The 13,830-nt window shown below is 37.3% G+C and overlaps 1 protein-coding gene across 7 annotated transcripts in view; it reads left to right on the forward strand.

Moving 5' to 3' along the window:
- Positions 1–13,830, forward strand: part of LOC133252664 (zinc-regulated GTPase metalloprotein activator 1B) — a 53,379-nt gene that overhangs the window by 26,305 nt on the left and 13,244 nt on the right. For all 7 annotated transcript variants that reach the window (XR_009738039.1, XM_061425473.1, XM_061425471.1 and 4 more), the window contains 2 exons: positions 7,174–7,230; positions 9,999–10,050. Coding sequence is in view for 6 of the 7 variants with exons in the window: in XM_061425473.1 (XP_061281457.1) it covers positions 7,174–7,230; positions 9,999–10,050 (109 nt within the window). In the remaining variant the exon portion in view is untranslated. The remainder of the gene's footprint in view (positions 1–7,173; positions 7,231–9,998; positions 10,051–13,830) is intronic.

Below are 13,830 nucleotides of genomic sequence, written 5' to 3' on the forward strand. Positions count from 1 at the left end.
TGGTGTTTGCCAGTGCATCTGAGATATCAGGGGCTTTCTGAAATAGTACTTAAAATTTTTTTAATCCCTTAAGCATTTTGTGGTTGGCAAATGCTTATAATAGTAAAAATAGTAAAACTTATAATAGTATAGCAATTGTAAAACTTATAAACATGTATAGAAAAGGCTTACCTTGAATATTTAGTTAAGGAGTAAGAATGGTATAGTATGTTTTATTGTTGAGACTTAAATTGATTTTGAGGCAAATGAAAATTCTAATGGACTTCAGAAGTATGCGTGGAAGATTACAAGAAGTACCATTCTTTAACAGACTTTTTTTTAATCTTGGAAATTTAAGTGGACTGAACAGAGGAAAACCAAAGTTTAATTGATCGATAATAAGTTAATCAATTCAACGATTTATTGAGCCTTCCACTAGTTGCTATACATTTCGTGGCATATTGACAATTTGAACAGTGTATATGTAAGGTAAAAACTCTGCCTTTAAGAAGATCAGAATATATTAAAAAACAAATATATTAAATACTATTTTACAATAGGAATATTAAATACACAGGATCCTATAAGAGTAGGAAGATAGAGGAACAACTTTTCAACTTTTCTTGGTGAAGAGTCAGAAACTTTTGACTCAGCAGGTGATCATTGATCTCAATCTTGAAGAACGAATAGGAGTTTTCCAGATGGACCAGAGTTGTTGTTGTTCAGTCACTCAGTCATGTCCGACTCCTTGTGACTCCATGGACTGTGCCAGGCTTCCCTGTTCTTTACCATCTCCCGGAGCCTGTTCACACCCAAGTCCATTGATTGAGTCAGTGACACCGTCCAACCATCTTGTCCTTTGTCATCCCCTTCTCCTCTTGCCTTCAATCTTTCCCAGCATCACGGTCTTTTCCAGCGAGTCAGCTCTTCGCATCAGGTTGCCAAAGTACTGAAGCTTCAGCTTCAGCATCAGTCCTTCCAATGAATATTCAGGGTTGATTTGTTTAGGATTGATTTGTTTGATCTCCTTGCAATCCAGTGGACTCTCAAGAGTCTTCTCCAGCACTACAGTTCAAAAACATCAATTCTTCCGTGCTCAGTCTTCTTTATGGTCCAATTCTCACATTCAAGTATGACTACGGGAAAAACAATAGCTTTGACTATACGGACCTTTGTTGGCAAAGAGATGTCTCTGCTTCTTAATGTCATAGATTTGTTATAGCTTTCCTTCCAAAGAGCAAGTGCCTTTTAATTTCATGGCTGCAATCACCATCTGCAGTCATTTTGGAGCCCAAGAAAATAAAATCTGTCACTGTTTCCATTGTTTCCCCATCTATTTGCCATGAAGTGATGGGACTGGATGCCATGATCTTGATTTTTTGGATGTTGAGTTTTAAGCCAGCTTTTTCACTTTCCTCTTTCACTCTCATCAAGAGGCTCTTTTGTTCCTCTTCACGTTCTGCCATAAGAGTAGTAACATATGCATATCTGAGGGTATTGATATTTCTCCTGGAAATCTTGATTCCAGCTTGTGCCTCATCCAGCCTGGCATTTTGCATGATGTACTCTGCATATAAGGTAAATTAGCCGGGTGACAATATACAGCCTTGATGTACTTCTTTTCCCAATTTTGAACCAGTCCATTGTTCCATGTCCAGTTCTAACTGTTGCTTCTTGACTTGTATACGTATTTCTTGGAATAAAGGTAAGGTGGTCTGGTATTCCCATCTCTTGAAGAATTTTCCACAGTTTGTTGTGATCTTCACAGTTAAATGCTTTAGCATAGTTAATGAAGCAGAAGTAGATGTTTTTTTGAAATTCTGTTGCTTTTCCTATGACCCAACAGATATTGGCAATTTAATCTCTGGTTCCTCTACCTTTTATAAATCCAGCTTGTACATCTGGAAGTTCTCAGTTCATGTACTGTTGAAGCCTAGCTTGGAGGATTTTGATCATGATCTCGCTAGCATGTGAAATGAGTGCAATTTTGTGGTAGTTTGAACGTTCTTTGGCATTGCCTTTCTTTGGGATTGGAATGAAAACTGACCTTTTCCAGTCCTGTGGCCACTGCTGAATTTTCCAAATTTGCTGGCATATTGAGTGCAGCACTTTCACAGTCTCATCTTCTAGGATTTAAAATAGCTCAGATGGAATTCCATCACCTCCACTAGCTTTGTTTGTAGTGATGTTTCCTAAGGCCAACTTGACTTCGCATTCCAGAATGTCTGGCTCTATCTGGGTCATTGAGATCTTTTTTACATAGTTCTTCTGTGTATTCTTGCCACCTCTTCTTAATATCTTCTGCTTCTGTTGCTGCTGCTAAGTCGCTTCAGTCGTGTCTGACTGTGTGTGACCCCATAGACGGCAGCCCACCAGGCTCCCCCGTCCCTGGGATTCTCCAGGCAAGAACACTGAAGTGGGTTGCCATTGCCTTCTCCTTCTGCTTCTGTTAGGTCTATACAATTTCTGTCCTTTATTGTGCCCATCTTTGCATGAAATATTCCCTTGGTATCTCTGATTTTCTTAAAGAGATCTCTAGTCTTTCCCATTCTATTGTTTTCCTCTATTTATTTGCATTGTTCACTTAGAAAGTCTTTCTTATCTCTCCTTGCTATTCTTTGGAATTCTGCTTTAAATGGGTATATCTTTCCTTTTATCCTTTGCCTTTTGCTTCTCTTATTTCCTCAGCTATTTGTAAGGCTTCTTAAATCATTTTGCTTTTATACATTTCTTTTTGGGGGGCATGGTTTTGGTCACTGCCTCCTGTACAGTGTTACGAACCTCTGTCCATAGTTCTTCAGGCACTCTGTATATCAGATATAATCCCTTGAATCTACTTGTCACTTCCACTGCATAACTGTAAGAGATTTGATTTAGGTCATACCTGAATGGCCTAGTGGTTTTCCTTACTTTCTTCAATTTAAGTCTGAATTTGGCAAAAAGGAGTTCATGATTTGAGCCACAGTCAGCTCCCCATCTTGTTTTACTGACTGTATAGAGCTTCTCCATCTTCGACTGCAAAGAATATAATCAGTCTGATTTCGGTATTGACCATCTGGTGATGTCCATGTTCAGAGTCATCTCTTGTGTTGTTGGAAGAGGGTGTTTGCCAAGAGTGAGTTCTCTTGGCAAAACTCTGTTCGTGGTCCACTGGAGAAGGGAATGGCAAACCACTTTAGCATTCTTGCCTTGAGAATCCCATGAACACTTTGAAATGGACCAGAGTAGTAGTGTCTTTCTCAGTATAAGAAAGATTTTGTATTCCAGGAAGCTGTGAATATTTTAGAATGGACAAAACACATTGTGTTAATATTATGTTGCAGGAGGAAAAGACATATGACTATGGAGATGAAGAAATTACCTCAAAGAGTATTGAATGCCATGACTCATGGTTTGGATTTTCTACTGTAGGCAGCAAGTTATTCATGAAGGATTTTAAAGGCAGTATGACTCTTGTGATATGGTGCTATTCTTGAATATGGTGCTATTCTCCAAGTTAGGAGATTCAGGAAGGAGGAGCAACTTTGGAGTGGGGTTTCCCAGGTGGTTCTAGTGGTAAAGAATCTACCTGCCAGTGCAGGAGACACAAGAGACGTGGGTTTGATTCCTGGGTCAGAAAGATCCCCTAGAGGAGGGCATGGCATCCCAACTTGCCTGGAGAATCTAATGGATAGAAGAGCCTGGCAGGCTACAGTCCATGCAGTGGTAAAGAGTCGGACAGAACTGAAGCAACTTAGGACACACAGCACAGTGAGAGCACTGGGTTTGGTAAAGGGGATTAGTTCCATTCTGTAAACACTGAGTTTGAGATGCCACTTGGGAAGGCATTTGGAAATTTAGCTCTAGAAGTTAAGACTTACTATTAGATGTTATCAACTACTCGTAGATCTGGGATGGTCTGGTGGCTCGTGTGTCTGACTCACTGGACTTTGAAAAGACGATGATACTTCTGCAGTAGGAGCGGAATTCCCCTCCCCTGAGAGAGCCAGAGCCCTCTTCCTTTTCCATTCTCTTGCTGCTAGTCTTAGGCTACATAAAGCAGTCTTTAGACATAGGGATAATTGAAAGCTCCTCATAGGGAAAAGATTAGGTACTTCTGGCATGATAGCTCAAGAAATTAGGAGAAATTATGAGCTTTGAAACTTTTTTCTTCTTTGTTTGCTTCATTCTGCCATTCAGTTTTTACATGGCAGTAATAGTCTTTTTATTTTTTATTTATTTTTTCTATATTAATGTTTTGGAAAACATCTGCTGTTTTTATCTCTGAAGGGAGAAATTAAATAAAATTTGATGCCATGAAAATTAGTTTTCTAGTTACATGCCTTGGATGAGTGAAGAAATTTGTTTTTTGATGGTGGTACTAAATTTGGGGAAAGTCCATGATAACTTTCATCTGGAACCTCAGACTTTTCTCTTTTCCTCTCCTTTGAGAATCTGGTGAGATACAGTGAAGGACTTTGGTACTTTTTGTTCTCTGTACAATTTATCCTGTCTAGATCTTTTATTGATACCATCTTGTTTGGAAATATCAAAAGAATCTGGGTATAAAGCAGAATTATCTATGTATTCTCAAAAACACTGTTGTGGTGAAAACTATAGATTGTTTAGAAGCTTGTGTTTAGTTTGCCTGAATTTTTATATTCACACAGTTAGCATGTGTAAACTTTTAAAACTTTAAGCTATTTCCTAAGTTAAAGATGACAAACTTGGTGAAAAACTTAATTCACTTGTCACCTGTCAGTATAAATATTTGCTTAACTGTGATGGTATGAAAGGAAATATGTTTAATATTAGGCTTTGGTCTCTTATGTAAATTGATATTCAGAAATTTTTTCATGGAACATTTACTTCTTTGCTTGATTATTTTCCTAATTCTGCTCATCTAGAATGTCAAGAATTTGAAATATTACAGTCTGTTAACATAGAACTCTGGAGTATCCTTCTTTTAATAAGATGGGAATTTGTCTGCCTTGTTTCAGGATAAGGTTCATAATTTAACAGACGCTTGTTGCTACAAGTATGAATATATGACACAATGTTGAGAATGAACAAAGCAGACACAGCTCTAAGTTAAAGGAGATGGTTTTTACATGTTTTTATATTTGAAAAAATTTTGACAAAATTTTTCTCAAATGAAGTTTTATTTTCCTTGTCAGAAAATTTAATAAATGTTCAGCATATCCCTGGAGTCTAATTTTGAAACCTGATCTTACTGTTGTCATTTTTCTTCAAACATGTCTTCCTTGTAGCTTTGATTGTGGAGAAATCACTGTCCTTTACTGTTTCATGTTGTTGTTTAGTTGCTCACTCGTGTCTGACTCTTTTGTGACCCCCTGAACTGTGGCCCTCCAGGCTCCTCTGTCCGCTTTTCAGGCAAGAATACTGGAAAGGGTTGCCATTCCCTTCTCCAGAGGATCTTCCCAACCCAGAGATGGAGCTCCCGTCTCTTGCACTGCAGGCAGATTCCTTACTGCTGGGCCACCAGGGAAGCCCTTACTGTTTCATAGGCTGGTATAAAAATTAGAACTCAATCACTATTCTTTATAAATAGGAAAAGGAGTACGTCAAGGCTGTATATTGTCACCATACTTATTTAACTTATATGCAGAGTACATCATGAGAAACACTAGGCTGGATGAAGCACAAGCTGGAATCAAGATTGCCGGGAGAAATATCAATAACCTCAGATATGCACATGACACCACCCTTATGGCAGAAAGTGAAAAGGAACTAAAGAGCCTCTTGATGAAAGTGAAAGAGGAGAGTGAAAAAGTTGGCTTAAAGCTCAACATTCAGAAAAAAAATATCATGGCATCTGGACCCATCACTTCATGGCAAATAGATGGAGAAATAGTGGAAACAGTGGCAGACTTTATTTTGGGGGGCTCCAAATCACTGCAGATGGTGACTGCAACCTTGAAATAAAAAGACGCTTACTCCTTGGAAGAAAAGTTATGACCAACCTGGACAGCATATTAAAAATCAGAGATGTTACTTTGCCGTCTAGTCAAGGCTATGGTTTTTCCAGTGGTCAGGTATGGTTGTGAGAGTTGGACTGTGAAGAAAGCTGAGCAACAAAGAATTGATGCTTTTGAACTGTGGTGTGGGAGAAGACTCTTGAGAGTCCCTTGGACTGCAAGGAGATCCAACCAGTCCATCCTAAAGGATCAGTCCTGAATATTCGTTGAAAGGGCTGATGTTGAAGCTGAAACTGCAATACTTTGGCCACCTGATACGAAGAGCTGACTCATTTGAAAAGACCCTGATGCTGGGAAAGATTGAAAGTGAGAGGAGAAGGGGATGACAGAGAATGAGATGGTTGGATGGCATCACCAACTCAATGGACATGAGTTTGCGATGGACAGGGAGGCCTGGCATGCTGCAGTCCATGGGATCGCAAAGAGTCGGACACGACTGAGTGACTTAACTGAACTGAACTGAATGCTGATTGTGATATGATAACCTCTTCTGACTTCAATCTCTGCTTTCCTAACAAGGCTTAATTACCACTAAATAATTTTAACAGAAATAATGTTTATGCAAATAGAGCACTAACAGGAAGTTTCAGTCTATATGCAACCCCGTCTGAAGGAAATAAAATCAAACCACTTCTTTGGATGTAGATAAGGGTCCTAGAATAAATATTTATGTCTTGATTATTTGACTGCTTATATTCTTACGCTACTACTCGTTGTATCATGAAAGATGGAGTAAAAGAAATACAGTAATTCCAAAGATACTGTTCCTATACTACTTTGTTCTTTACATTTGTTCAGTTTTGCTCATTTCATCTTTTGAGTAGTAAACTGCTACTTTTGAAAAGTTTAAGCTTTTTACCAGTTTTTTTTTTTGCTATAAAAATCTAGTTTGAAAAGCTCAAGTTTTTAGAACTGAAAAGACAATTTAAGTAAAAACAAACTAAAAAACCCACAACAGTTTATTGAAACAGTAATCAAAGTAATTTTCTGCCTTGGTCTAAAACCATTGATTCTGTTTTTAAATTTTTATGCATAAATCCCATGGAAATTTTTTACAAAAGCTTTTTTGTTCCTTGCCTGTCATATTATGTGTTTCCCAAAATAGTATATATTAATTAATTTTTATGTCTACATTTCTGGCAAAATAGAGATTGCTTTTCTTTATTAATTATATTTTACAGAATTTAACACTTCACGTTGGTGTTCTTACTTTTAGAGTTGACCTTGCAAAAGTATTAGATCTTCATGCCTTTGACAGTCTCTCTGGAATAAGGTATGTTTCCTGTCCTGTTTTGGTCACTTTTACTTTAATGTATTTTTTTTCCCCTACAGTTATAGGTGTTAAAAGAATGATTTATACATATGCACATTTGATTTATGCTTCCTGTCACATCTTTGATGTTCTAGATCATTCCTAATGATTATGTTCTTGAAAGTTTTGCTAACTGGATGTTTGGAAATCACATGTATTTTCCTACAGAAGTTACAGTGTAAGTGGTACTTAACTTTAGAGATTTGATGTTAATATTTCTTTCCCAACCACTGTGTGTAATTCTCCCTATGAGAAAACACATGAAATACATAGAAAGCTTTAGTTTGGGGTATTCTCTCAAGCACTCCTTTTCCTGTAGCAATGGATCAGTTTCCTATCTCTTTCCCCAGGGAATCATTTTGCTAAGGGAAAGAACAAATAGTTCTTCCCTGGTCATTGATATCTTTTTTTTTTTTAACCATCTTTAACCAGTTTTAACTGTACAGTTCATTCAGTAGTGTTAAGTATATTCACATTGTTTGCAATGGATCTACTTTTTCATCTTGCAAAACTGAAACCAGTCTGATGACAACTCCTCATTTTCCTCTCCCTGTAGCCCCTGGTAACTACCACTCTGTCATCTGTTTCTAAGAATTTGATAACTTTAGATACCTCAAATAAGTGAAATCATACAGTATTTGTCTTATTGTGACTAACTTATTTCACTTAGTTTTCAAGGTTCATCTGTTTTGTAGCATGTGACAATAGTGTCTTCCTTTTTAAGACTAAATAATATTCCATTGTATATGTCATTTTTTATTTATCCATTTATTCATTGATAATGACATTTAGGTTGCTTTCACCTCTATTGGCTATTGTGAATAATTCTGCAGTGATCATGGGTTGGGTGTGCAAATACCTTTTCAAGACCCTGCCTTAAATTCTTTGGATATATGCCCAGAACTGAGATTGCTGGATCATATGGTAATTCTATTTTTAATATTTTGAGGAACTATCATATTGTTTTCCATAGCAGCTGCACCATTTTACATTCCCACAAACAGTGCATAAGTGTTCTGATTTTTCCACATCTTTGCCAACACTTGCTATTTTCTGTTGATTTTGGTAGTAGCTGTCCCAGTGGGCATGAGATACGTTGTGGTTTTGATTTGCATTCTATAACAATTAGATATTGAGCATCTTTTCATTTACTTGTTGGCCATTTGTATATTATGTTTGGAGAAATGTCTGTTCAGATACTTTGCCCATTTTTTATTTGGATTATTATTTTTTGTGTGTGTGTGTGGTTGTGTGTGGCTGAAATGTAGGTGTTCTTAAATAATTTAGGTATTAACCCCTTATCAGATGCATGGTTTGCAAATATTTTCTCCCATTTCCTCTGAAGTAGATGAGTCATAGTGAGAGGTATGACTTATGTGAGCGGTAACCTCTCTATACCCAAAGGAAAGGTGCATCCTTATCTCTGAAGATGGAGGGAATCTCAAGGCACAGGCCTTGTTGAGTTTCCTGTAGTTTACCTCACTTGGCTCATCCTCTGTCCTGTCATATCTCCATCGCTTTCCACTCTTCATCAAACCTAGCACAGAAACACCCAGGTTTACCCTTTCTTCAGGTCTTCATTTCACTGTGAAGTTTCCTTTGTCAACCAAAACCCTTATTAAATGAATGTATATGCTTTTCTCTTCTTAATCTTTGTCTAATTTTCAGACCCACCCAGGGACTTGTAGAGGAAAACTTTTTCTTGCCTGTGGAAGTTGTAGGCAGTCATTGTCCAATATTAAATATTAAACACAGAGAAAGAACATAGAATTTTTTCAAAGTTTCCAAGGTAATTTCATTCTACACTTACTGCGTTAGTGATGCTTAAAAGAAATAACTACTTAACATGAAGGCCCTGCTCTAGATAAGGTCTTTGCATAACTTTTCTTTGTGCTTAGATGCTTAACAAGAGAATACTTTCCTGAGCAACCAGCTGGGAAGGATTTAATTTGACACTGTCCCTACTGAGACCCCCCAAGGAGACTCATTCCCTTCAACAGTTCCTACAAGCCTTTTCTCTTTCCTAAACTTGGTGTTACTAATTTACCCCTCACTGTTCTCCAAGGCAAACCATCTGCAAGGTTTTAAGTCCTTTTCCTCCTTCCAACCTACCCCCATCAGTCTCTGAAGGTATGCTGCAGTTGTTAGGGTTGTAATTTGTTATAGCATATTGATCTTTAGCTCCTTTTATATCAGAACAATGTATTTTTAGGAGTCTTTTAGTATTCTCTCAGCCACTGGTAACTGACTGAATAGAAGGCTTACACTTATGGATACTGTTAATTTTTTTAAAGTAGATACATTCAAGGGAAAACATTGATACGGAAAAAACTTACTCTTCTAATTTTCTTTAGGTTCAAGCATTATTTTCAAGGGGAGAGTAGATGAAATGTTCAGCAGTTGTAAAATGTTTAGATATATTTTCCTAGGCCTATATTAGGTCTTTTGGAAATAAGAAACCTATTTAACCACACAAAATAGTTAAGATTAGTTTTTCTCTATATTGTGTGTATATGTATGTATGTCAATGAATGTACATTTTTATGAGAGGTTTGTAAGCAGTCTACTAGCATTTGTCTATTAGAATATGTAAACAGCATGTAAAATTGGAACTATGTAACAGATTTAGCTGTGGAAGTTCTCTCTTATTTTGCTTTGTGTCTCTAAGTAATGTATAAGGTAAAATGAGAAATATGTTTAGCTCTGAATTTATAATCAGTTATTCTTAGTTTGCAGAAAAAACTTCAACATGTGCCAACAACACAACCTCATCTTGATCAGGTAAAAAAAAAAAATTTTTTTTAAATCATCTTTAACTACCTTGTTCTGTTTAGAATTATTAGAACTTTTTTTAAAAAGCATTTTTAAACTGTTTTGATAGTTTTCATAATTTAAATGTTCTTGAGGTTATCTATATCTAGCTTCTTAATAAGTAATAAGAATTCATCAAACCAGAGTTATTTAAAATCTTAAAATCATGCTTTCTGGCTTCTCCATTCTACATGTCAGTCAACATATTTTGATTAGTTCTTTTGATGAGAATTACTATATAAAAGTGGCCTAGAGTTTCTTTATGCAGCCTATTTTCAAGTATATTTAACTAACTGATTAAGGAAAAGTCTGGAATAGACATCCATGGCTTATTTAAATAAAAACTGACTTTGGAAAGGCAGGAAAGATGCTAGAAACAAAATGTATTTTCACTGTACCCACCTTTTTTGAAAGCAACTTGTGTATGGTGGAGCTAGGATAACTTCTTTCTTCCATTTAAACACCGTGAGAAGGGGGCCTGTGAGTGAGTAGTGCGTCTTGCATTCTCTCCTTTTGCTTGAGATTGTCACTAATTTTTTGAATCAATTTTAATAGGGCCATGATAACAGCATACTTACCTGTCTCCACTTTGGCTCATATTTATGGGGAGCTATACTACCACATTTGTGTCATTTTTCTCTGAGAAACTTTTCTTAATAGAATATTCATGACTCACTTATTTTACAACTGAAAGTTCTTATCTTTTAGTCCTCTTCACCTGTTTTGCCTATCCCCCGACCCTTCCCTTTGGCAACCACCAGTCTGTTCTCCGGAGGAGGCAGTGGCACCCCACTCCAGTACTCTTGCCTGGAAAATCCCATGGATGGAGGAGCCTGGTAGGCTGCAGTCCATGGGGTCGCTAAGAGTCGGACATGACTAAGTAACTTCCCTTTCACTTTTCACTTTCATGCATTGGAGAAGGAAATGGCAGCCCACTCCAGTGTTCTTCCCTGGAGAATCCCAGGGACGGGGGAGCCTGGTGGCTGCCCCGTGGGCTGCCGTCTCTGGGGTCTCACAGAGTCGGACATGACTGAAGTGACTTAGCAGTAGCAGTCTGTTCTCTGTTATCTATGAGTCTGCTTCTGTTTTGTTATGCATGTTTGTTTGTTTTGCTTTTTGGGTTTCTACATATAAGTGAATTCATGGTATTTATCTTTTTCTGTGTGATTTATTTTACTTAACATAATACTTGTAGGCCCATCCGTACTGTCACAAATGGCAACATTTCAGTCTTTTTATAGTTTTGTAGTATTCTGTTGTGTGTATACACATACATATGTGCATGTGTACACACACACACACCCACACACACCACATCTTTATGCATTCATTTCTTGGTGCACACTTCTGTTTCCATATCTTAGCTATTGTAAATATATAATATTTCAATGAACATTAGGGGGCATATATCTTTTTGAATTACTGTTTTCATTTTCTTAGAAGTGGAAGTGTTGGACATGACTGGGCTACTGAACAGCAACAAATGGTAGTCCTATTTTTTTGAAGAAGCTTCATTACTGTTTTCCCTAGTGGCTGTGCTAATTTTCATTTCTGCCAATAGTGTGCATGAGAGTTCTGTTTTCCCCACATCTTCACGAACACTTATTATTTGTTGTCTTTTTGAGAATAGCCATTCTGAAAGATGTGAGGTCATATCTTATTGTGATTGATTTGCTTTTCCCTGATGCTTAGTAATGTTGAGCATCTTTTCACATGTCTGTTGGCCATCTGTGTTTGTGTCTTCCTTGCAAAAATGTCTGTTCAGGTCTTCTGCTCATTTTTGAATCAGATTGTTTGGGTTTTTTGTGATACTGAGTTGTATGATTCTTTATGTATTTTGGATATTAATCATGTATTAGACAAATCAATTGCAAATTGCCTTTTCATTTTATTGAAGGTTTCTTTTGCTGTGCAAAAATATTTTAGTTCGATGTAGTTCCATTCTTTATTTTTGTTTTGGTTGCTTTTGTCTAAGGAAATAGATCCAAAAAAATATTGCCAAGACTTATGTCAAAGAGTATAGTGCCTCTGTTTTCCTTTAGGAGTTTTTTGGTTTCAGCTCTTAAATTTAATCTTCTATCCATTTCAAGTTTGTGTTATAAGAAAGTGGGCTAGTTTTATTCTTTTGCCTGTAGCTGCTCTGTTTTTCCATTGCCATTTACTGAAGAGACTATCTTTTCCATGTTGTATATTCTTGCCTCCTTTGTTGTAAATTGATTGGCCGTATGAGTGTGAATTTATTTCTGGGCTCTCTGTTCTATTCCCTTGATCTATGTGTCTCTTTTTGTACCAGTTCCGTAGAGCTTACTGTAGCTTTGTAGTATAGTTTATAATCAAGAAATGGGATAGCCCAATCTTTGTCCTTCTTTCTTTTTTTAAAAAGCTCTACAGAAGATTCTGATGTACTTTCCTACTTTAGGTATATCAACATAGGGCAAAGTATAATATAATATTGCAGACCAAGGACTGTGAGATTCAGTAACATGAACAGTCTCATTTGATTTAGTGGATCTGAGGCTTCATGAAAGACAGATCTTTGTTTTGTTTTTTTTAACGTATAGTAAAGCATACATGTTTTTAGTTTGCAAGTCAATGCATCTTTATTTGTATTTGTGCATGTGTATTTGTATGTACACACGAACAGATATTTCTGTAATTCTTACTGAGATCAAGATAAAGATTTCCAAAAGTGTTAAGAGAATTTCTTTCTGCCCCTTCCCAGTCGTTAACCCTTCTTCTTCCAGAGTTATAACTGCTATTCTGATTTATACGCCAACAAGAAACCTTAAACTAGGAGGCTTTTTGGTTTTTGTGTGTTTTTTTTTTTTCCTTTTGGACTGGAAGATATAAGGAAAAGAGCAGTCCAGATCTTTAAAAGTGGGAAAGTAACAGTGCTCCAGAAGAGCAGAAGTCCTGATGAATGCTTGGTATTAGAATTTGAGCTAAGGTATTAATTAGGCTTTGATTTGCTAGGCAAAGAGAATTCATTCTGTACTATTGGACAGTGTCCAGTAAGCTAGATTGGAGTGTGGAGTCAGGAGACCAAGCAGGAAGATACTGCAGAAGTCCAAATACCCTGTGATGAGGGCCTGATCTCTGTTATTTACAGGGAGAACAGAAATGGTAGACAGTGAGTACTGTGAAACAGGTTGGCTTGCTTGGATAGCCTTACTAACCGATGGTGAGCAGTACAGAAAGACAGTAGTGATGGGAAACAAGCCTAAATGGACAAAAGGGACCTATTACTAATAATAGAAATAGGGAAATCTAGAAGGCAGATAGATTTGGATCAAAACACCAAATGTTTAGCTGTGTGGCTGGTGGCAGGATATCACAGCAGAGGAGTCACAGGAAAGAAGCTAGAGGAGTAGAAAGTGGAGAGAGAGGTTTTGCATTTAAGCACATTAGGGGGCTTAGTTTTCCAGATAAAAAAGATACGGAAGTTACCACATGTTCAGTCAGTTCAGTCAGTTCAGTCGCTCAGTCGTGTCCGACTCTTTGCGACCCCATGAATCGCAGCACACCAGGCCTCCCTGTCCATCACCATCTCCCGGAGTTCACTCAAGCTCACGTCCATCGAGTCAGTGATGCCATTCAGCCATCTCATCCTCTGTTGTTCCCTTCTCCTCCTGCCCCCGATCCCTCCCAGCATCAGGGTCTTTTCCAATGAGTCAACTCTTCGCATGAGGTGGCCAAAGTACTAGAGTTTCAGCGTGTTACTACATGTTAGATATTGTTTGCAAGAGAGTG

The sequence above is a fragment of the Bos javanicus genome, chromosome 8, assembly GCF_032452875.1.
Source record: "Bos javanicus breed banteng chromosome 8, ARS-OSU_banteng_1.0, whole genome shotgun sequence".
NCBI classification, from domain to species: Eukaryota; Metazoa; Chordata; class Mammalia; order Artiodactyla; family Bovidae; genus Bos; species Bos javanicus.